Source organism: Chionomys nivalis, chromosome 21, assembly GCF_950005125.1.
Source record: "Chionomys nivalis chromosome 21, mChiNiv1.1, whole genome shotgun sequence".
Classification (NCBI taxonomy): domain Eukaryota; kingdom Metazoa; phylum Chordata; class Mammalia; order Rodentia; family Cricetidae; genus Chionomys; species Chionomys nivalis.
The window spans coordinates 20,788,875-20,811,086 of NC_080106.1; the positions used below are offsets into that span (position 1 = coordinate 20,788,875).

At 49.3% G+C, this 22,212-nt stretch overlaps 2 protein-coding genes across 8 annotated transcripts in view; one reads left to right on the forward strand and one right to left on the reverse strand.

The window, feature by feature from the left end:
• The window catches only part of Znrf1 (zinc and ring finger 1), a 98,670-nt gene extending 83,473 nt beyond the window's left edge, over window positions 1-15,197 (forward strand). The window contains exons 3-5 of one of the 5 annotated variants that reach the window (XM_057753447.1): window positions 8,654-8,759; window positions 11,189-11,280; window positions 11,818-15,197. In XM_057753447.1, the coding sequence (XP_057609430.1) occupies window positions 8,654-8,759; window positions 11,189-11,246 (164 nt within the window). In that variant the 3' untranslated portion in view covers window positions 11,247-11,280; window positions 11,818-15,197. Of the gene's footprint in view, window positions 1-8,653; window positions 8,760-11,188 lie in introns of all 5 variants that reach the window. The other 4 variants (XM_057753448.1, XM_057753450.1, XM_057753446.1 and 1 more) reach the window with 4 other exon arrangements.
• On the reverse strand, window positions 15,187-19,971 carry Ldhd (lactate dehydrogenase D). Of its 3 annotated transcripts, none has more exons than XM_057753444.1 (11): window positions 19,841-19,971; window positions 19,550-19,662; window positions 19,194-19,335; window positions 18,915-19,056; window positions 18,622-18,781; window positions 18,224-18,477; window positions 18,000-18,128; window positions 17,791-17,918; window positions 17,133-17,223; window positions 16,924-17,035; window positions 15,187-16,836 (listed from the first exon to the last, which is right to left on the reverse strand). In XM_057753444.1, the coding sequence occupies exons 1-11, from the start codon at window positions 19,910-19,912 to the stop codon at window positions 16,671-16,673; spliced, it is 1,509 nt and encodes a 502-aa protein (XP_057609427.1). In that variant the 5' UTR covers window positions 19,913-19,971; the 3' UTR covers window positions 15,187-16,670. The 3 variants fall into 3 exon arrangements, with proteins under 3 accessions (XP_057609427.1, XP_057609426.1, XP_057609425.1); XM_057753442.1 differs by having other exon boundaries at window positions 15,190-16,836; window positions 18,224-18,423; XM_057753443.1 differs by lacking the exon at window positions 17,133-17,223 and having other exon boundaries at window positions 15,189-16,836; window positions 18,224-18,423.
• Between the last annotated feature and the right edge of the window lie 2,241 nt (window positions 19,972-22,212).

Genomic DNA, 22,212 nt, shown 5'->3' on the forward strand with positions numbered 1-22,212 from the left:
GGTGTTGGCCTGAGGGAACTTGGCTTTTAGAGTCACTGAGGAGAACTTTGTGATAAAGTCTGTGGCAGACAAAGTGCCGTCAGGACTACGTAAAACAAAGTCACCTCACATGCTCATGTGTTCTCCAGCTTATTTCCCAGAGTACCCAGGTCTTCCTGTACCATCACTGGTCTGTCCTCACCAGCAACCGGGGAAGCCCCTTAGAAAAGTGGTTCTCAACCTTCCTAGTGTTGCTATTGTTTTAATATCATTTCTCGTGTTGTGGTGACCACCCCCACACAGTTAAATTATTTTCGTTTCTACCTTATAACTGTAATTTTGATACTGTTAAGAATCATAATGTAAATGTCTGATATGTAAGATATCTGCTATGTGAAAGGGTCTTTGGGCCCATGTGTTGAAAACCATCGCCTTAGAAGAACGGAAGACTGACCATCTGAGACAGCACCACTATGGTTCTCCCTCTGATCCTTGGTTTTCCTTTATCCTTTACATTAGAAGCCTCCTCCCCCGTCTGTAAGATACAGGCAGTTCAGGGTTGTATCGTAAGAGCCAGTCTTTTCCCGCCAGAGATAGGGAGGCTAGACACTCCAGCCCTGTGAGTAGAGTTTATCCTGTGCACAGGACAGGTGGAGAAAGGAGGCTGTGGTAGTGTGAGCATGTCACGTTCAGTCTTCATTTTTGTTCATTTCAGTCTTCATTTTTTTAAAAATATTTATTTATTATGTATATAGTATTATATATGCCTGCAGGCTGGAAGAGGGCACTAGATCTCATCTTGGATGGTTGTGAGCCACCATGTGGTTGCTGAGAGTTGAACTCAGGACCTTTGGAAGAGCAGCCAGTGCTCTTAACCTCTGAGCCCTCAGTCTTCATTTTGTTCATGTAAGAGAACAGTGTTTGGGGCTGGGTGTGGTGCCTCTCGCCTTTAATCCCAACACTCTGGAGGCAGATGCAGGCGGATCTCTGGGTTCCAGGACAGTCAAGGATGCACAGAGAAACAGTGGGGCGCTTGGGGGGCAGTGTTTGCTACCTGGGTTTGTATATGACTGAATCCCTAGTAAATGTTTTGAATTCAGACAAAACATGAACTCTTGGGTCCTTAGGCCAAAGCTTCGAAGGCAAGAACTCTGGGCTTACTTTGATTTTACTGGTAACATATTCTACCTAGTTTCTCATCACCCCAATCTACTTATCTACTTTAACAACAACAACAAAAAAAAAAAAAAAAGTGGGTCCTAAAAGATGGCTTAGCAGTTAGGAGCTTGGCTGCTTTTCCAGGGGACCTGACTTCAATTCCCAGGACTCATGTGCCAGGTCATAGACATCTGTAACTCTAGCTCCAGAGGATCAAATGGCTTCTCATTCCCACAAGCACCAGGAACACCTGTGGTATGTACATAGACGTACATACAGGTAAAACACCTATGCACTTGAATAAATCTTTAGGATACAAGTTCTAAAAGAAGAAAGTAAGGAGGGAATCTGTGGCTATAAGCCATGAGCTCGTGCTCTCTCTGGAAAAGGGGGATGTGAAGCTTTCTTGGGTGGTGGTGAAGTTCTGTTTTCTCATATGCAGAGCCTGGTTAGTGGTTAAGAACACTTGTTGTTGGCAAAGGACCGGGCTTGCTTCTCAGCACTCACATGGAGGTTCACCACCTTTTTGGACACCAGGCACACATGTGGTGCATAAACATACATGCTCGTAAAACACTTACACAAAATAATAAAATAAATCTTTTTTTAAAAAAAATGTAAGTAACTAGAGGGCTGAGAATGCAGTTCAGGGGTAGAGTGCATTCCTGTGGTGTGTGAGGCTCTGTTTTTCATTTCCAGAAGTAGGAGGAGAGTGGGGAGACAGGGAGAGTAAGCACCGTGAACTGGAAAGCAAGCCCTAGAGCCTCCTGGTCACTGCCCTGGAGACCAAAAATGCATACACATTCACTCACACCTTCCACTGTTGCAGGCACAATTGAGGAAATTTCTATAAAATTTATGATAGTTATGGAAGATGAAATTTAGTTAACCACCAAAAAAAAAAAAAAAGTAGAGCCTCTTAAATGAAGCAGATAGAAAGTAGTATTTTTCTTATTATGAGGTTTGGCCCAAGTGGAGGGTTGGAAGGCCTCCAGTAGTTGCCTGCCAGATTATTTTTTAAAATTTAGGGAAAGCAAGACCAGTTTTACTGGTCCAACCAGTGCTCAGAGAAAAAGAAAACTGGCACCTAGTGCTGCTAGGGCAAGGACTCAGCCAGGGAGTCCCTGCTGGGAGAACAAGGAAGCCAAACCGCAAGCCAGCAGCCATTAGTATTCTTACTTCTGGGCCTTCCTGTGGCAGCCCTGGAACTTAGGACTCCTAGAAGCTGAGGGAGTTACAGAGAAGAGAGGAAGGTGGTGAGGAGCCTCTAGTTAAACTTGATTGCCTTCAATACCTAGATCTTTCCTTTCCTAAACTCTGGCCATCATACTGCCCAGATAGCAATACAGAAGCTCCTGAGTTGGAGGTATGACTTTTCCTTAGCAGAAGAGCATTGTGGTGGAGGCGCACACCTTTAATCCCAGCACTCAGGAGGCAGAGGCAGGCAGATCCCTAAGTTTGAAGTCAGCCTGATCTATAGAGTGAGTTCCAGAACAGCCAGGGCTGCACAGAAAAACCATCTTGACAAACCATACAAACATGGATTAGAAAGAAAATGAAAGGAGGAAAAAGAAAGGAAGAACAAAGGAAGACAGAAGGGATATTCTGGTGAGGCAGGTGTTTTGCTACAGTATCAAGGTCATGGCGACCAGTATGCTGCTTCAGTAGACTCCCGTAGTGCTGGCCCATGCCTGGCTTCTTGCCAAGAGGTATTACCCTATCTTCAGAGCTCTGAAAATGCTTTTGTGTGAGCTCACTTCCTTTCAGCCTTCCTCCTTTCCTTTCTATTTATTCTGTGTCCCGTGTGTCCACACCCACATGTGGGATTATACTGCTACATTCAAGTGGAGGTCAGAAGACAACATAGCGAGGACTCTGTAGATTCCAGGGCTTGGATTCATGTTGTCAGGCTCTGCAACAAGTTACCCACCATGTCGTCTTGCTCGCCCAGCATACTTTCTTAGAGGAAGTGGGACATGTGGGTGCATGTAAAGGCCAGAGGTTAACATCAGATGGCTTCCTCACTTTAAATTTCTTTTAGATTTACTTTTTGATTTTATGTGTATGAATGTTTTACCTGCATGAGTGTATGTACACCATACATGCCTAGGTGCCTTTAGAGGTCAGAATAAGGTATCATATCCCCTGGATGTTACGGGGTGTTGTGAACCTCTAGGTGGGTGCTGGGAACTGAACCCAGGTCTTCTGCAAGAGCAGCAAGTGCATTTAACTGCTGAGAACTCTCTCCAGTCCTCTCTTCCTATTCTTTGAGATGGGGTCTCTCGCTGAACCTGGAGCTCACGGATTTGGCTAGGCTGACCAGCTAGTGAACTCTAGGGATCCTCCTGTCTCTGCCTTTTTGATGCTAGAATTAGAGACACATCCCAACATGCTGGGTTTTTAGATAGGTGCTGGGAAAATGAACGCATATTGTGCCTGAGTAGCGGGTACTTTACCAACCGAGTCATCTCCCGAGCCCACAGAAGCTCTACGAGGCTAGAGGGGGCACTGCATGGAGAAGCTGGGAACTGCTTTGTGACTATGAAACATCTCAGGCCTTTATTTAGTTGGCTTTATCCCTCTGGGTATGCTCATTGCAGCCAAATTTGTCAAAACATTAGATTGCACCTCATAAAATCCAAGGGCATTGGGACAGGGCACTTCTGCTGTTACGAGACACTCTGCTTAAGATCTCTGTCTGGAGAGTAGGACACTCCAGCATTACTAGGAAAGGAGTCTGAGATACTGTGTCCTGTCTGCCAACACACTGGGCCAGCGTCAGCTCTGCACTCGCCAGAGTTTCTGTAAGACCAGACACTCATCTGTGCCTAAGCTACACCTTCTACTAGGAGTTTTCCCTTTGGCTTCCATCCTTCTGCCTGGCATGTCACAGGGGAACTATAGATGCGCGCCCTTGCTCTTAGCCAACTCTGAGCTGCACCTCAGCCTTCTGTTCCAAGCCCCATGCCACCAAGAGTTCTGGGGCCCCTTGGTTAGTGACTTGCCAGAATACTCCATGGGTCAGCTAAGTCCTGCCCTATCCATTGAGAACACCTGGGGACCCCCATACACCTTACAGAAATGGAAAACTTTAGCTCCCTGTGAGATGGGTAGTGTTTTTAAGCCACAAAGGAAGTTGCTTGTGTGTCCTGGACCTTTATTTTGTTTTATTTATTTATTTATTTATTTATTTATTTATTTATTTATTTATTTGGTTTTTTTGCGGCCGGGTTTCTCTGTAGCTTTGGAGCCTGTCCTGGAACTAGCTCTTGTAGACCAGACTGGCCTCGAACTCTCAGAAATCCACCTGTCTCTGCCTCCCAGTGCTGGGATTAAAGGTGTGCGCCACCACTGCCCGGGCTGTGGCCTGAACCTTTAAAGGAGACAGGTAGGGTAGCAAGAACTCGGGCTTGAGAGTCATGGCCACCTAGCAGCTATGTAGATCCTCTGCCTGGATCAAAACAAGAGCCCTTTTTCTCCTCTTCCTCTTCCTCCTTGGCTTTTCTTTGACAGATGACAGGTGTCTAGGGTGCCGTACCTGATCTTAGAGAGCAGAGGGGTGCCATTTCATCCATCTCTACCCATCGTAGGCTTTACATCTCCTGTTTGGCTGTTCTAAGTTGATTCTCTTGTGTGGTCGGAGGCCCTGGCACCAGTACTGTCTGGTACTACCCCAGGCAAGCCACTTCCCCCTTGGGCAGTGACATTGGTTGACTTTGTTCATGGCATCAAGACAGTTGGGAGCAGCTCCAGAGGCACCAAGAAAAGAACAGAACCAAAGGTAAAGCTTCTCTTTGTTCCTGTCTCTTCATCACCCAGCTTTTGCTGAGCTCCCTCTAGGAGCACTTGAATCCATCTGCACTGTTATCACCATGTGTACTGGGTCCAGGGTCCTTGGCTTTGTACTCCAGAGTCCCTGTCAGATGAGTATAGAAGTCTCACAGAAATGCTTGATAGCCAAGCCTCTGCTTCACCTGTTTCTAATGCCCTTTCCAACCCCAGACACATCTGCAGCTGCTCATTCTCAGAACCCCAATGATTGAAACAGAAGTTTTAAAGAAACCTCTTGAGGATGTGTGCTCTTCCTGCCCTCTGCTTCCTGGGTTCTGGGCTAGGCCCACACCTGCTGGATCTCCCACACTGTCAGATCCTAAGCCTCTGTGTGTGTGTGTGTGTGTGTGTGTGTGTGTGTGTGTGTGTGTGTGTGTGTAGGTGTAGATCAAAGAACAGCTTGACCGTAGTTGGTTCTCTCCTTTCACCATCTGGGTCTGGAGAGCAAACTCAAGTCTTCAGGCTTGTGGCGGGCACCTTTATGCTCTAAGCCATCTTGCCAACCCAGATTCCAAGCCTCTATTTCTTCGGGCTGCCCTAGAACCTCCAGGTGGCCTTTCACAGCCTCAGTCTCAGAGTTTCCTGCTCTCTGCTGTGTGTCAGCTTGACAGGGTAGCTACAAGGTTCTTTCTTCATACCATGCTGCAGACACTCGGGCTGGCTGGCAAGGTGCACATAGAATTGTTTTGTGAAGAGGCCATGAAAAGTCTGCATTAATCAACAAGTGTTCAAGTCTGAGCCTGCCAGTCCTCACTGACGGTGCTCAGGGTCCTACATTTGGATACTCAATGCTTGCTCTCCCTGCTCTAGCGTGATGTACATTTTGAAGAAAGAAAAGTCAGATCAGTCCTGTTGAGGAAGAAAGCCTCTGAGCCAGATCTCCATATCTGCTCCCAACCCCAGACTAGCACCCTGGGGGCCACACGGACCCTCAGAGCCGGTGCAGATGGAACAGTGAGCACAGATTGGACATAGGAGTCTTAACTTGCTTCTTAGGTTCATTGCTGAGTTACCCATTGGTAGGGGATTCTGAAGGAAAACTGGGAAGAAAAGTATGAAGGTCTATAGCCTGAAAGCTCACATCAGGGGTGAGATGCGGCAGAGAATGGGGAAGAAAGGATGACTCCACCGTCTCTAGACTAAGCGAGTTTTCCTCCCATCTCTGTTGAGGATTTTGTTCTCCAGTATGTTACCATGAAAGCATCAGGCATATCAAAGTTGAAAGGCTTTGCGGTACACACATGTTGCCTGGGCCCTGCATTTTATTATATCTTCTTTGTCTACTCACAGTGCATCCTACCCTTTGAGTACTTTCTCAATAAAATGTGAATTCAGTTGTCTTCCATCAGCGTTCCATTGCTGTGAAGCGACACCATGACCACAACAACTCTTAAAAAGTAAAACATTTAATTGGGACTGACTGACAGTTGAGGGGTTAGCCCATCATCATCATGGCAGGAAGCATGGCAGCACACAGGCGGACATGGTGCTGGAGAGGTAGCTGAGAGTTCTACATCTGGGTCAGCAGGGCAAGAGACAGTTGGCCTGACCAGCATTTAAAACCCCAAAGCCTACCCCTAATGGCACATTTCCTTCAACAAGGCCGTAACTCCTAATCTCTGTCAGGGTATGCCACTTCCTAATGACCAAACATTCAAATATATGCACCCGTGAGAGCCATTCCTTTTCAAACTACCACAACAGTGCCCTTCTTTCTATCTGCCTGTCCGTCCTCCCTCCCTCCCTCCCTTCCTCCCTCCCTCCCTCCCTTTCTTCCTTCCTTTCTTTCTGTTTGTTGTTGTTTGAGACAGGGTTTCACTGTGTAGCCCTAGCTGTCCTGGAACTCACTCTGTAGACTAGGCTGACCTTGAACTCAGAGATCCACCTGCCTCCAATTCCCAACTGCTAAGATTAAAGTCTCCATTACCACACCCAGCTTCAGTGCACTTCTTTGTTGAGGATTTTAAGTATAAAAGTAATATGTGTTCAAGCATTCAAAGCAATATAAAAGAATATTAGTGTACTTGGAATCCTACTTTGCTGTCACTTTATTTTTGCAGATTTTTCTTTATCTGCACTAAGTTACATATGGTACCTAGTGCTTTGAATGGATGGGATTAGTCACTTTAGGGTTTTCTTCTACTTACCAAGTTTGAAGTATGAGGTGACAGTGTAGTGACAGACCATTGTCCATCTCCTTTCTAAGTTTATATTGCTCTTCCTGTTGTACCTGGCTTAGCTAAATATTAAAAGAGAAAGTTATAACCATAAGTGGCCAGGAAACCAAGTGACTTCTCTCACAACTCCTATGGATAGAAATGTCAATATCAAATTTTAACTATTTATTTCTTTTTCCCGGGACTCTTAAGTAGGGGACTTTGAACCTATGAATAATGGTTCCCCCTCCCCCTTGAAACAAGTTTTCTCTATGTAGCCCTGACTGTCCTCAAATTCACTCTGTAGACCAGACTGGCCACCAACACAGAGATCTATCTGTCTCTGCCTCCCAAATGCTGTGATTAAGAGGTGTGCACCACCACTGCCCAGCCAAATAATTCATATTTTATGGTCCTTAATAGTTTTTTTTCCACCAAAATAATCAAGATACAAACAGCAGTGGAAAGAGAGGTCACCAGAACAAAGGACCCCAATCCTGTACCATTCTTGAGTTCCTGGACAATATCAAGACATGTGACTTCTCTGGGCTTCCTCATTCACAAGATAAGCATAACACTGTGCCTTGCTTAGCTTGTAAGATCCTGCAGCTCAAAGGAAAACATAGACACAGAATCTCATTGTGTATCATTACTTCAGTTTGGGACTGGTGGCCTATGTTGTGGGAAGTGATCTCAGCTCATCTTCCTTAACAGCCATAGCCTGCTCACTTAGTCTTTTGTTGTGGTTTGGGGGATTTCCGGGTGATTCCAGGTCACCTCTTCATTACCAGACCTAACTACGGGTTTATTAAACTTTCTCCTTGGACAGTCTCTTTAGTCTCTTCTCTGTGTATTTTGCCCCACATCTATTCTGAACTCCATATCTAGACTAAAGTGAACTTCTAAGAGTCTCCATTGGTATGTCCCAGTAGACCCCTTGATTCGTCTCTCTAACCTTGCCTTTCCTGTGGCGTCTCTTACAGACGTGTGCATGCTATTGCCCTAGCCTTGTTAACACGTGCTGTTGCTGCGTGCTCAGAGTTGGCTCCAGAATGCGATCCCCATCTCCACCTCTGCTGCCTCTTGGCTAAGCAAAGGAGACTGAGGTTCCACAGCACAGCACGAATCTGCCTTTGGGACTTGGTTTCACCCCTGCCTGTGACTCCTTGAGCCTCTTTGTAACCTGTCTTAGCAGACTTCCCTGAAGTTCCCAAGTGTCTGACACTGTTACCTTTGCCTGAAATCTAATCCCTCCTACCACAGGCCATGCCTTTGGCTCACATCACCGTGATTCCTCCAAAGCTGTCCTTGAACAATCTGAGTAAGCGCTTTTCTTCCCTACTCCTACTGCCTGGATTTCTGGTCAGAAGGCTCTTACAGTTACTACAAATTTCTCCCATTGCTGTGTCCCCTGCACACGAAGCATAGTGGTTTAACTCATGCAAGTAGTTCCTGGACCTGTGTTTGATCTGTGCCACCCACCTGCTGGTGACTAACCCTGTTGGTCTCCCTGTCTGTCTATCTTGCAGATGATGTGCTGACTAAAGATGCGGGTGAGTGTGTGATCTGCCTGGAGGAGCTGCTTCAGGGGGACACGATAGCCAGGCTGCCTTGCCTGTGCATCTATCACAAAAGGTACAAGGGCCTGGCAAGAACAACTCTGACAAATTCCACATCCAAGAGGTAGATGGCCTTCACCAGCCATCCAGTCCTCTCTGGTTATGGGATGGTCTGTGTACCCTTTGCTCTTTGAAAGGGGTCAGGCATCTGCTGTAGTGACGGAGGGCAGGGCAGAGGTGAATTGCTCAGGGCTCAGCTCTGCTTCAGCAGTTCACATGGTAGGAGCTGTGGGCAGACCTGGCTTGGAGGTATACAGGATCCCACCTGGAGCTTGGCTCCCTTCCCTCTGAACCCTGCCCTGCAGAGAGAGGTAGCAAGGGTAGAACAGCTGTTCTTGCTGGCCTGTGCGGCACCCTCCTCCTACAAGGGCCAAGAGGCAGGAACAGGCACTACCTGTAAGTCCTGAGCTCTGCTGTAGTTAGCCAGGCCAGAGTTTGTCCTCTGCCTTCAGCAGTTGCCTTTGTTGCTGGTTTTTCCCTAACTGGAAAAGAGACCCCTCCTTGCCCCGGACAGGAGCACACCCTGTGTTCCTGTGGCCACCACCTGCTCTCTGCTCCTCCAGTCCACACTGGCATTGGGGCTTTTGTAAGCCCAGCCCAGGACTACTGGCCTCCAATTTCACAGCTGTGCCTGGTGTGTGATTGGCCTGTGAGAGAACTGTGGTTCTTGATGCGGTTTCCACCACAGACCCTGCAGCATCCAGAGAGGCACTAACCAGAGCCAGGAAAGAAAACCCTTGGCCCTAAGCAAATTACCTGTTTGGTTACTCTCTTTGAAAATGCTGAGATGGGGCTGGAGCGATGGCTCAGTGGTTAAGAGCACTGACTGCTCTTCCAAAGGTCCTGAGTTCAATTCCTAGCAACCACATGGTGGCTCACAACCATCTGTAAAGAGGTCTGGCGCCCTCTTCTGGCCTTCAGGCATACACACAGACAGAATATTGTATGCATAATAAATAAATAAATATTTAAAAAAAAAAAGAAAATGCTGAGATGTGGGTTTACAAATCAGGACAGTGTCTTGGAGCACTTGTTTCTTCTTTGATGCAGACAGCCCTCTATAAACACTGGAAGGTAAGGCCTTACTTACACCCCTTCCCGGGCTCACTTAGCAATGTCAGAGAGCCCAAGGGTCTAGCTTCCCTTCCTGCTGTTGTAGCCAAGCTCCTGAGAGAGGTGCCTTCACTTATCACTGGCCAACATCTGGTCCCACTTCCTACCCCACCTTTGAGCCAGTTAACCTGCTGCTCTATGTAGTCCACCTGTGCTCACCTTCTTAGTGTTAACTGTTGCTATCCTGGGCTTCTTGTACTTTGACTTTGGGCCTTTGAAGGCCACTCTTGCCCTTTCTGCAAAACGAGATGGACCAAAGCCTGTATCTACTCTGCTGAGCCAGGAGCATTCTTTTTTTTTCCCCAAAGATTTATTTGATTTATTGAGACAGGGTCTCACTGTGTAGCTTCAGCTATCCTGGAGCTTACTCTGTACACTAGACTGTCCTTGAACTTACAGAGATCGCCTGCTTTTTCCTCCCAAATGCTAGGATTAAAATTGTACACCACCCCCAGCTTATTTTATTATTTGATGTACATGGGTATTTTGCTTGCATGTACTTATATGATGTGTGTGCCTGGTGCCCACTGAAACCAGAAGAGAATATTGAATCCCTATTAGCTGGAGTTAAAGATGTTTGTGAGCCACTATGTGAATGCTAGGAACCAAACCTGGCTCTTTTGAAAGAGCAACAAGGTCTCTTACCCACTGAGCCATTTCCCCAACCTCCAGGATCGTGTGTGTGTGTGTGTGTGTGTGTGTGTGTGTGTGTGTGTGTGTGTTAGCTTTAAATTGTGTATTTGTCTGTGCATCTATGTGTATGTGCATCTGAGTGCAGGGGCCTACCAAGACCAGAGGGAGGTGGCTGGAGAGATGATGGCTCAGAGGAATAGAGCACTGGCTGCTCTTCCAGAGGTCCTGAGTTCAATTCCCAGCAACCACATGGTGGCTCACAACCATCTGTAATAAGATCTGGTGTCCTCTTCTGTACTGCAGGATACATGAAGGAAGAAACCTCTATACATAATAAATAAAAAAAAAATCTTAAAAAAAAAAAAAGACCAGAGGGATCAGATCCCTTGGGGCTGCATTTGTGGGGCGAGTGTGAAGCAGAAGACATGGATGCTGTGAGCCGAACTTGGGTTGTCTGGCAGAGCAGCATGCACTCTCAGCTACTGACCCATCTCTCAAGCTCCCCTCTGCCCCTGCGTCCTCAGACCATTCTTGATAGTCTTCCCTTCCCTGCTTCTGGGGGTGGGGGGGGCATAATCATTTCTCCCTGGGGTCCCTTCAGGAAAGATTTGCAAAGCCCTTCCCGAGAGTCCAGCCCCTTGACAGCCCCCTTGGCAGTGTTGTCAGCAGCTGACGTTGTCTCCCTTTTACCCGCTCCAGCTGCATAGACTCCTGGTTTGAAGTCAACAGATCTTGTCCAGAGCACCCTGCTGACTGACCCTGCTGGGCTGGCTTGCTGACTCCTCTCAAAGGTGAGCCCATACTTGGTGGGGGCTCTGGGCTTACAGAGTCAAGTTTCTGGGCGCTGGGGAGAGGGGCCAGGCTGCCTGATATACACCCCTCCAAGAAGAACGCAGTGAGCAGTTCCCAGGATGTGGAGGGATTGATTGTCCTGGGGAAACATAAGAGAGGGACCGTAGCCCATGAAGAACTCAGTGCAAAGGTAGAATCCACTCCTTTCCCTGGGGAAAGGCAGAAGGATCCCCTGCAGAGCGCATGGGCTGAAGCTAGGGCTCTGCAGCTGTCTCCTCCTTGCTCACCTCTCGGAGGCTCCCGAGGCTCTGTTTCTTTAGAAATGGGAGAATCCCTAAACAGAGGCTGTGGAACGTCCACTGTCCACTGCCCAGTGCTTGTCTGAGATCTTTTCACTGCTGTTCTTCCACCTGAGGGCTCCGGCCACACTCAGCCCTCCCGTCCACTGCACAGTGTCACAGTAGCAGCAGCCAGCACGACAGCTCCTCCCACACATGCACACGTGTCTCCAGCGTGACTGCTCATTTCCTCCCCAGGGCACCTGTTCACCTGCTGACCCCTCTCCAGTCCCCCACCCTGTGTTTTCCGAGGTCTGTGCTGGCATATAGTCTCTTTCTCTTTCTCCCCCCCACCCTTGGCAATCAGAACATAAAACCAATAGCCCATTTCTACTTCATCTCACATCCAAAGATTTGGGGGGATTGCCTTTCTTCTCTTTCTCTCCTTGTTCTGTTTTCTTTTGTTAGGTTTATTTTATTTATTCCAAGTAAATGCCCAGACCAGCTGACGGTGTCAGGCAAATCAGGGACATTTGCTCTTTTTACCTTCACCTCAAAATCTGATGACAAGGGGAGAAGACAAAGCAAGGGTGAGAGTGAGGCAGGGGACTGGACCCTGGCTTCAGAATGCAGGTCCAAATGGCCCGCATGATGTTTGGCTTCTGGGGCCTTCCTGGACAGAACCCGACGCCCCGGCCGACCAGCCTGTCCTCAGAGGGACACGCTGCTGCCACCGTGAGATGGAGCACGGCTGACTTCTTCCGACCCACACAGGGACAGACAGCCCTGTTCCTGGGAGGAGGCTCCTCGGACACTGCACAGAGCTGAGCTTGGGACACCAGAGGGAACAGGGCACCCCTTCTGCACTGACTTCCAGAAAATGGTCCTCCCTCCGCCCTGAGGACAGCAACTGGATGAGAGCGAGTCTGAGAGCAGAATGAATTGACCTCTGTCCTTCCCTCCCCGTCAACCCCGGAGGGAAAGGGCATTTTCTTTTTCACCTTTGAAAGGCGTTGTGGGTCTGTCTTTAAAGTGTTTACAACAACAAAAAATTATATAAAAAAAAGTCTAGTGTCGACTGGTGTTTTCCCTCGTGATGTTTACAGATTGCTGTTTGCTGCCCAGCTAAAACCCACTCAGTGACAGAACCAAGCATAGCCATGTCTTCACTGCTAGCACTCTGAGAGCGGGCGGGCACTCGGTCACTTCCTTCGCCCAACACCCCACTTGACTCTCTGTCACCAACCTTTCTACTTTGGGGGATTTTTTTGTTTTCTTGTTTTTTTGTCCCATCTTTCTGGCTTCGTTTTGCACTTTTCTCCCCTTAGTACCCTGGTACCTTGATTTCCTTGCCAAAAAAAGAAAAGGAAGATGAAGAAGAGCCCATCAAGGACGCTTCCCCTTCCATTCCCATGTCTTTCCTGCCCTTCCTCCTGGATCTGGTCCAATCAGAGGATTTAACAATCACAAATTCACTGAAAAAAAGCCTGGACATTTTTCTTAGGCCCTTGTGGTTTTGTTTTGCTTTCCCTTGAGAAAACATAAGACTTATTTAAAGAAACATGTACTGCTCCCTGTTTTCAGGCACATTGAGAACATTTTAGCCATTGATATTCACACGTGGCATCAGCCCATGCAGGATAGGTTTCTGTATTTATATATTAAAATACAAAAAAAAAACCTTATAAAATATTTTAAAAATGTTCAAAGCTCGGGAGAAAAGCTTTTCATCAGTCAAGGTGTTTTGATATTAAAATAATATCTATAAAAGATACACGGTGTGATCTTATTTTAATGAAGTGTTGTACACAGTCAAGGAGTAGAGAGCAGAGACCAGTTCCCTCTGTCCACCTCCCCAGCCCAGCACTCCCTTAGCACCTAGAGTGGCTCTTAGCCACACCTGGGCCGAGGCTGGGCGATGGAGGCTCAGGTATGGCTTTCAAGTTTATGAATTCTTAAGTAATTGTCAGTCTACTGTCGTTGCTGATTGTGAGGGAATGTTTCTGGGAAGATAGTCAGGGCAAAGATCTTGCAGTCATCAGGTGCTGCAAGGATGTGGGCACCTCCAGGTGCCAGCCCTGCCCACCCTTCACAGCCTCTGCTCCCCATCTTGTATTCAGCTTGCCCGATGCTCCATCCACAGCTCAGTGCTGACTCATGGGCATGCTTCGCTGAGGCCCAGAAAGAGGCCTTGGTTTGGAGCTGTGCCAGCTCACAGTATCTGAACCAGAACCAGCCACTCAGCTCATAAACGTTGGCAAATTGCAGGCTGGGCAGGAAACTCAGGGCAGGGGTGGCAGTGCGTACCTGCCCATCTCCTAGCCAGGTTCCAGGAGTTGCATTTCAGGGCCTCCTGCAGAGCCAGCTAAGGAAAGCTCTGGAGGGAGATGGCTGCATATCTGTGCCATGGCCATTTCCAGACCTGCCCCTTGTACTGCTGCCTCAGGGCCCAGTCCCAACAGGCCCTCAAGTTTGGACTATGCTACCATTCTTGCTGAGGTCACCTTGCCTCCGATGCCTCCTGAAGTACCTACTCTGTGCGGACATTTGTCGGCCAGTGGGCATGTGCGAGCCCAGGCAGGCAGGCAGGCAGGCAGGCTCAGAGAACTGAATGCTTTAGAGTCTGAGTGTTGAGACCCTGGGACCTGAGCTGTGAGCACTGTTAATACTAGAAACTGCATTGTCTATGCTGGGGCATTTTACTTCCTGGCAGAATGGTGAGGCAGTAACTTCATCTGAACTTGATTCCTTGCATGTGAAGTGGGGACACAGTGATGCAGCTCGGAGTGAGGGTCAGGGATCTGCCCCAAAGGCCTGGCACATACACAGCAGGCTTCCTTGTAGCTTTGTCACTGCAAAGGGCACTCTTCTATCCCCAGCACCTCCAGCTTCTGCCTGGCAACTGTGTCTCCCTGTTCTATATATAATCCTACCAGCAGAACTGGCAGGGCAGGGCCCAGCCCTGAAAGCAATCTCCTTGCCTGACCCCTGGGCCTGGAGACAGGCTTCATGTGCCCACCTTGGCTATGTGAGCCCAGCTGCTTTGGCGGAGCTGTGGCTGAGTCCGGTGGTTGAGTTGGTAGGGGCAGCGCTGGGCCCCACTCTGGGTGCTATTCTAGGCTCTCTAGGCGGTGCTCATCTCATCCCCAGTGACTTCCGCCCCCACCCGGCACACCAAAGCCCTCCGTTGGCTGTCACGTCCTCTGGATTTGGACCCAGATTGCCAGTGCCTGGTATGAGGGTGGAATAGGCTTGTCTGGGCTTCCCAGGTGGCACTTGTATTTGTCACCTGCCATCCAGACCACTCTCTAGAACCCTCTGTTGCTCCTGCTCTGCCTTTCTGAGAGGGAGGAAAATATGGAAGAGCCAAAAGATGGGTTCTTCCTCTTTGCGCCAGGAGCCCAGAAGGCCTGAGAGCTCCAGGAGCCCCTTTTGGAAACCGTCCATCTAATAGCCATTTAATAGTATTGAAGCTCATAGGAGAATGTCCTTCTTAGGAGATAGATACTGAGCTATATAGTTGAGTGATTTCAAGCAATGTATAATCTAACTCCAAATGGTTCCCCCAAAAAATACACAAAGCAAATAAGGCAAAAATGTCCATTGTTGAATCTTCAACGACTGATATTTCAGCGAATAGTGTACTTGTTCTTTCAACTCTTCTGTATGTTTGGAATTTTCTTTAATAAAAGAAATTGTGGGGAAATGACTCTTTATTGAGTGTCTGCTAGTCGCTTGTTACTGGGGGGGGGGGGAGGCCCTACCCAGCGGAACTCAATTCGGGAGGGCTTGTGGGAGGGGCACACAATCTGTCTGGGTTAGGGTTCACCAGAGCCCTCTGGTTCCCTGGTGATTGAGCAACTGATGTTTGGGTTTCTACATCCTGAAGTGGTTTAGGAGAGAACCATGAGACAGACATCACAGAAAAGGGGTCCTTGGAACTGAAGTTGGACTGAAAAAGTAACAGGGTGGCAGCCTCTTCCGGGAGCATGGTGGGAGAAAAGTGGTTAGAGCGAGGAGGTTGAGAGGCTGTTACTTCCCCTGTCTGTGGCTCCTTCCTGTTTTGTTTTTCCAACCAAAAAAACCTAGGAGTAGGGGAGATGGTACTACAGTTGACCGGGACCCACAGGGGTAAAAGGTCTTGAGACTGGCCACCTGACCCTGGAAGGTAGGAACTACAAGATGCTATTTTTCAGATTTGTGGTGTCATGCGCCCTCTTGTGGACTTCTGAGGAACAACTCCCACGTACCTTCAGACAGGCTCTGATCTGGGAATCTCAAAACTGCCAGGCCCCCAAGTTGGCAATATGCTGACTTTGAAGGTAAAAGCTGGTGGCTGGTGCATTATAATGGTATAACGGTATAATGCCATGGAGACAGGTGGTACAAAGAGGATTAGCTCACCTCCATTTCTAATGGCCTATGTGGCAGCAGCTTGAAGAGAGTGTTCCAGTCTAAACCCAGTGGGGAAGCTGTCAGAAGTGACCTCCTCCACAGGTGGGTCTTCTGCCTCCGGTATGCAAATGCAGGAGGGTTGGGACAGGCTTTCTTCCAAAGCCTGAACTTGAGCCACTTCCCCAGGCTAATGTCAGTCTAAGAGGATGCCCCGAAACAAATGGCTCATTAGTCCAAGGTCAGAGACGAAGGGGTACAGGATACAGCTGCAAATAGGGTTCACATTCATGGGCATTGGCGGACAAGGAGAAGGCCTAACAGTGTGGAATGAAGGCTCCTTCCCTATGTAGAGGCGTGGTCCTGTTCCTATGTATAGGATGAGCTGTGATGGATGATGCTGGACACCAGTCTCGGCCTCCACAAAGGGATCTGATCTTACTCTGGGAGGAGACCCACACCACCTCTGCCAGCCAGGAAGAAACTCCGCTGGGAAACACCTGGGTTTTCTGCTGGAGCAGAAGGCTAAGAACGGCAAGGAAAGTAGTTCTCTGTAAGTCCATCCTCTTGACCTTCACCTTGAGAGCCAGCTACACAGAGACACCTGGCAGGCACAGATAGCATCAGTCATTCTGTCTTGTAAAGCCAGCAGCATGAAGGGAAGGTTGCGAACAGGGTCTCTGCAATCTGGGGATTGTAGGCCAGCGGTTTCAAGTTCCTCACAGCACTTTGCCTGGGTTCATGAGACCTCTGGGATCCAGTGCGTCTTTGAGCTGCCGCATAGTCGCCATGCCCACCGTGCCCACTTCCTCTTGCAGCAGCTGTCTTTTGCCCAGCCCGATGCCATGCTCTCCTGTGCATGTCCCATGGAGTGCCAGGGCGCGCCTAGGAGGCCAGTTGGAATCCTCAGCAGCCCCCTCTCCGCTGCCTCTGCCCTCCCCAACACCCACCCCTCCCTGACTCAGCCCTTACCTGCCCAGATTTTCTGCAAAGGCCTTGACCCTGCTCTGCTCCTCCACATCATCTGGGTTGACCAGTATGATACAGTGAAAATTGCCGTCACCCACGTGCCCAACGATGGCTCCTGGGGACCCAGAGAACAAAGCTGTCACCTCTAACCTCCTTGCCCAGGCACCAGCCAACCCCAGTACCTCCCAAACAGTCAGTTCGTAGAACAGAACCTGTGAGTTTTGAGGCCTTAAGCTCCTCCTTGGCCTCTACCAGGATCTCTGGCAACCGGGAGATGGGCACACACACATCCGTAGAATAGGCCTGAATCAGAAGGCAAGCTCATGTGGTTCTCCCTGTTGCCCACTGCCTACCTAGAGGTAAGGGGCCACTGTGACTCAGGCTTAGGACCAGGGGATCTTGATGCCACTGAATGAAACATCTGTCTTCCAGCCCACTAGCCTTGGTGTGTTTATCAGCTCAGGTCTCCACTGCTCCCTGGACCACATGCAGGTTCCCAGCACCACACACTACTGGGCTTCTGCATACTCTGCCCAGAGCCCAGCTTTCCCTTCTGAGTAGACTGCCTCCTTACACTCCATTTTTCCCCGGAGGCTGTTCCTCAAAGTTTAAAATTCCTAAGGGCTCAATCCTGCACATGGAACTGGCTCACATGAATTCCCAAGTTTTCAACATGTAATTATTCTCCCTCTAGGCTGGTCGGGGGTGCAGTATGCAATCCTAGGTGCCATGATCTACCCTCCTAGTCCTCATGACCACCCAGCTAAGGCTCCCTTGGGGAGCCTCAGCCTTCTCTGCTGGGTAATGGGTTGAGGAAAGGGGTTATGAGCTGAACTACCGATCCCACCTCCACCCCAGCCCCCAGCTCACCTTCCGTCCAGGAGACAGGGCCAAGACTGCGTACCAAGCATTGTGCCGTGCCGCCCAAAGCTCACTGCGCTTTTCAGCCTCCTTGGCCCAGGAGAAGTGAGAGCCCCCATTATCCTGAGTAATTGCCTCTGTAGTAGGAACAGAAAGGCTGGCCCTTAGTCCCGCACTAGGACAGCCCAGGCCCCACTGTGTTACCCTCCCCAGCGCACCTGTGCGTTGCACCTGTTCTGCTAATGCTTGCTGGGAGCCATGGAACTCCAAGAAAAGGGTGGGTGCCACGGGGCAGTTCAGTTTGCTGTGCCTGTTGCAGGCATCCATCATGACGTCATCTAGGAATTCTGAAACCATGGAGAGGGTTACTTCAGTAAGGCCTGGCCTTCTATGAGAGCCTTTTCTATAGAACCCACCCCAACTGACTCAGTTTCTTGCTCACCAATGCGAGCCACAGGCACTGCAGACTGGAGGATCTGAACGGTGCTGTCCACAGCGGCTTGAACACTGGGGAATGCACAGGTGGCTGCCACGGTGGCCTCGGGTGCAGGATGCAGGCGCAGGGTGGCAGAAGTAATGATGCCCAGAGTCCCCTCTGAGCCCACAAAGAGACCTGTGAGATTGTAGCCAGCCGAGCTCTTCCTGGACCCAAGGACACATAAGGTAGGTGGGTGATTTCTGTCTGGAAGCCTAAAGCTAGGAGACAGGCTTGGACTGATCTCCTACAGCCTCAGTTATCATCACAATGCTTGTGATTTAGTGACCTGGCTTGGCCTTGCACAGGGAAAGTCAGTGTCACTGGCCCTCCAGGGTTCCAGGGCCCTCCTGAGTATCCCTCACCTATAATGGCGGCTCCTGCCTGCAGTGTGAAGCAGCCTGCCGTCAGGCAGGACCACCTCCAGGTTGATCACGTTGTGTCGCATGGTTCCATAGCGCACAGCATTGGTGCCTGAGGCCCCAGTGGCTGCCATGCCACACAGAGAAGCATCTGCACCTGGGTCTAAAGGATAGAGTGCTGGAGAGGGCAACTTGGGAAGCTCTTTCCCTGTGGGAAAGATGGGGTCCTCTGAAATCCCCCAAACAGCCCTCCCAAGCCCTCAGGACCCTAAGGAACTGGTTAGTCCTGGGCCTACCAACAGGAAACCAAAGGCCGCTGTCCCGCAGGTGGGTATTGAGAGCTTTTCGGGTGACACCAGGCTCCACCACCACAGAGAAATCTTCTGTATTCAGCTCCGTGATTTGGTTCATATGGGTCAGGTTGATGCACACTCCACCCTGGTGGCAGGGAAGCCAAGAAGGCTGCCCAACTCGTTCTCTAGGCCAGGAGCAGCCCCTAGGACCCCATTCTGTGGCAGAGGCCCCCAGCAGTCATGCCAGAGCTCTAGGATGACAGGTGGAGCACCCCATTATACCTGTACAGCACAGACTCCCCCCTCAACACCGGTGCCAGTGCCAAACGGGATGATGGGAACACCTTGGTTGTAGCACAGGGTTGCCAGGCGGCTGACTTGGTCCACATTCTGAGGCCACACCACAACATCCGGAGGTCGGCACCTAGAAGCAGGCAGCTCTCAGAAGTTTCAAAAGGCGTTCCAGCCCCTCGTCGACTCATTTCCATTAACCTGGAGTTTTCCAAGGACCTGAGGACGGGGCCTCAGCGGATCGGAACAGAGAACACCTCTCTAAAGAGAACGCCCGCACATTCCAAACAGGTGACAAGAGACCAGGACAGCCCAGGACCCTCAGTCCCAGCAGCAGCTTCTGATACCTATGCATCGACTCGTCATGCCCGTGATGCTCTCTGACGGCAAAAGCAGTGGACACGTGGGGGCTCCCTACCACTGCCTTCAGAGCTTCCACAAAGTCCTGACTGAGTCCACCCTGCCAGGAAGAAGCAGTGCGAGGGTCATAGGGAAGATAATAGAAGCTGCAGCCCTAGCCCGTGGCAGGAGGGGAGAACAGGAGCGAGTCAGATTGCAAGAGATGAAGTCACAGAGCCTCGAGCACTTCGCACCAGGCTCCCCACCCTCCAGGACCCCATCCACACATAGACATATACCTGTGACCCCCTGGAGCAGTAGCCCCTCCAGGGACACAGCCTCTGGGTTGCCACCCGAAGGAACATGGTCATAACCAAACCGCAGCTAAGGTGAGAGTACTAGGAAGGGGAGGAGGCAGTGCCCACCAGCCGCTAGCTGGGCCCAATGGCCGCACTGGGTGGAGCCTGCTTAAGGTGGAGCTAGCTTAAGGTGGCCCTGAAGATCTGGAAACAAGGACAGCAGCCACTTTTCGCGCCTTAAAAGTCAGCTGCTTCCTGTAGCCCTTAGCACAAACTCCGCGCGGGCGGGGAGGCTTTAGAAGTTTCGCTGACTCCTCAGACTCTCCATCTACACTTCCAACCTCCTCTTTGACCTCTAGGCTCTAGCTTCCCTTTTCTTTCCAGAGCTCAGGCCAGGTTCATGACCTTGGCTCCTACACTGGACCCTGAGGTGTGCAACGCCTGTGTCTGAGATAAGTATCACAGACAGAATACCAGCCATTTCTCCACTTGGTGCATGAGTTTAGTCCTCAGGACCCACAAGGTGGAAAGAGAGAACGAGCTCCAGCAAGTTGTCCTCTGACCTTTAGTACATGCGTGTGTGTGTGTGTGTGTGTGTGTGTGTATAATGCACACATACACTCAATTTGTTTGCCTTGGTTCCCAGAATTAACACTTTCAAATCTTTTTTTTTTTAATTGTTCATTATATATACAGTGTTCTAGTGGGTGTGAGCCATCATGTGGTTGCTGGGAATTGAACTCAGGACCTCGTGAAGAACAGTCAGTGCTCTATAACCTCCAAGGCATGCCTCCAGTGCCAGAACTAATGTTTGAAAGTACCAAGTTCAAGCAGTCTACCCGGAAGCAAGCCATTTTACTAGCCCTGGTTTGTTGTTGTTTTTTTTTAAAAGCAGAGTCTACATAGCCCTGGCTATCCTGAAACTCACTGTATATCCCAAGTACTGTTTTTCATAGTCAGCTCCAGCCCTGTTTTCAAGGGCTTCTCACTCTGTATCTCAGACTAACCAGGAACTTACTGGGTAGCAGCCCAGATTGGTGTCAAACTCACAGCAATGATTTTGCCTCAGCCTCTTCAAAGTGCTGAGCTTACAGGGTTATCAAACTCATACTAGAAATGTTCCTTTTCTTTCTTTTTTGTTTGTTTTCGAGACAGGGTTTCTCTGTGTAACCGTCCTAGTTGTCCTGGGATTAAAGGCTTGCGCCACCACCGCCAGGCTCCTGCTTCTTTTTGAGCCTGTCTCACACTGACCAGACTGGCCTTGAACTAATCCTCCCGTTTTACTTCTGAGCACTGGGATTGCTTCAGCCTTTCTCTTCAGTGCTGTGTATACTTTACACAGAACTAAAGTTATCATCATTTACAAATTTTTAGGGTTTTGTTTTTAGAGCAAGGTTTCTCTGTTCTGGAACTCCTTGTAGACCAGCCTCTGCCTCTCTAGTGCTGGGATTAAAGGCGTGTGCCACCACCGCTCCACAATTTTTAAGATTTTATGCGCATGAATGCTTTGCCTATATGTCTATATGTGTCCATAGAAGGGGTCAGTACTGAAATAAAGTCATACTAGGCATGGTACCGTTCATCTGTAATCCCATTAAGTAGGAAGCTGAAACAGGAAGATGGTTAAGTTTGAAGCCAGCCTAGACTTGATGACAAGACCCTGTCTCAAACCAACATGGGGTTATTTGCTCCAGTCCTTCCAAAAATAAGGCCAAGAGGTTAAGAAAAATGGTGGTTTTGTTGTTTGTGGCTCTGTGTGTGTGTGTAGTGGGGAGTTGGTTGGTTCTAAAACAAGGTCTCACTATGTAGCCCTAGCTGGCCTGAAACTCTGTTCTCAAACTCCCAAGGATCTGCCTGCTTCTACCTTCTGACTTACTCGGGTTAAAAGCTGCACTACTGCGCTCAAAAAGACATGTATTCTTGGTTGAGATTAAAGTTGATATTTGCTTTAATATATGTGTTTTGTAGTTGAAAAAGAGTTTTGAGCCGGGCGGTGGAGGCGCACGTCTTTAATCCCAGCTCTCAGCAGGCAGAGGCAGGCGGATCTCTGTGAGTTCGAGGCCAGTCTGGTCTACAAGAGGACAGGACAGGTTCCAAAGCTACAGAGAAACCCTATCTCGAAAAACCAAAAAGAAAAAGAAAAGGAGTTTAAATAGATTACTCGTGACATTTCTAAAACCCAGTTTTTTAATAGCATACAAGGAAGAAAGAGACTGTACTGTTTCTGAGAGCAGAACACAATCTGCAGTGAACTTGTAAAGTGGTCTCCACACTACCACTCGCAGACTTCCCAGAGTCCCTAGCAGCGCGTCTCGGAGGCTTATGGGAATTGTAGTCCTGAGGGCCGCGTCACTACTTCGAGGACTCTGGGT